Source organism: Gekko japonicus, unplaced genomic scaffold (assembly GCF_001447785.1).
Source record: "Gekko japonicus isolate JY-2015 unplaced genomic scaffold, Gekko_japonicus_V1.1 scaffold40302, whole genome shotgun sequence".
Lineage (NCBI taxonomy): Eukaryota > Metazoa > Chordata > Lepidosauria > Squamata > Gekkonidae > Gekko > Gekko japonicus.
The window spans coordinates 1-950 of NW_015223408.1; the positions used below are offsets into that span (position 1 = coordinate 1).

At 49.1% G+C, this 950-nt stretch overlaps 1 protein-coding gene across 1 annotated transcript; it reads left to right on the forward strand.

Annotated features, from left to right (window-relative positions):
• Window positions 1-29: 29 nt before the first annotated feature.
• On the forward strand, window positions 30-717 carry LOC107125320 (translational activator GCN1-like; the record flags this gene model as incomplete). The annotated part of the gene is made up of 2 exons (XM_015428760.1): window positions 30-239; window positions 553-717. Coding segments are annotated over exons 1-2 (324 nt in total), but the record flags the coding sequence as incomplete, so codon positions are not given.
• Between the last annotated feature and the right edge of the window lie 233 nt (window positions 718-950).

Consider the following 950-nt stretch of genomic DNA (forward strand, 5'->3'; position numbering starts at 1 on the left):
ATGTATTAATTTTGTTTTTCCAGGCCATCATTCATGTGCTTGGCGTGGAGCGGAGGAACAGAGTCTTGGCAGGGCTGTACATGGGCCGCTCAGATACCCAGCTGGTTGTTCGCCAAGCATCCTTGCACGTTTGGAAGATTGTCGTCTCAAACACGCCCCGCACGCTCCGGGAGATCCTGCCAACGCTCTTTGGCCTCCTTTTGGGATTCTTGGCCAGTACTTGTGCGGACAAGAGAACAGTTAAGTATTTGGACCGATGGGCCTTTTCCCACTGCGTAGGAGTCATTTTGGTGTCAGATGACATGTTGGCATTGTTAGTAAATGTATGCTGTTTATGAGCCTATTTCTGAAGAAGCCCTACTCTTGGCTCTACCTGCTAGTGCCTGATCACTCACCGTTTGGAGGCTGCGTAAAGGTAGAGCCATGTATAACCAGGGCTTTTATTTCTTCCACATGTGAATGGAAAGTAAGCCTTTCGCTCAGAGGTTAAAACAGTCACAACTTGATCTGTTCGGATTAACTCACCCCGACTCTCTTGTTCCGTGGTGGCAGATTGCAGCACGGACACTGGGAGACCTTGTCCGGAAGCTGGGCGAAAAGATCCTCCCAGAAATCATCCCCATTTTGGAAGAAGGCCTGAGGTCTGAGAAGAGTGACAAGAGGCAAGGGGTCTGCATTGGGCTGAGTGAGATCATGAAGTCCACCAGCAGGGATGCCGTAAGTTCACTTCCCTTTACAGCAGGGAGTCTGGTGGTCTTGAGCCTCTTAATGGCCGTATCATTCCTGCAAATCTCAGGATAGATTATGTATTTAGGGCTCGGTTCCAGGGGGCAGTGTATCTTCTGCTGATTTGTCACTTTGCTCTTTTCTTACTCGCTGCCCTTTCCAGTGTGGCATTTAATTTCCATGTTGAGAAATGTAGGGGATGAAGCTTTTTTGCTTGTGCAGGC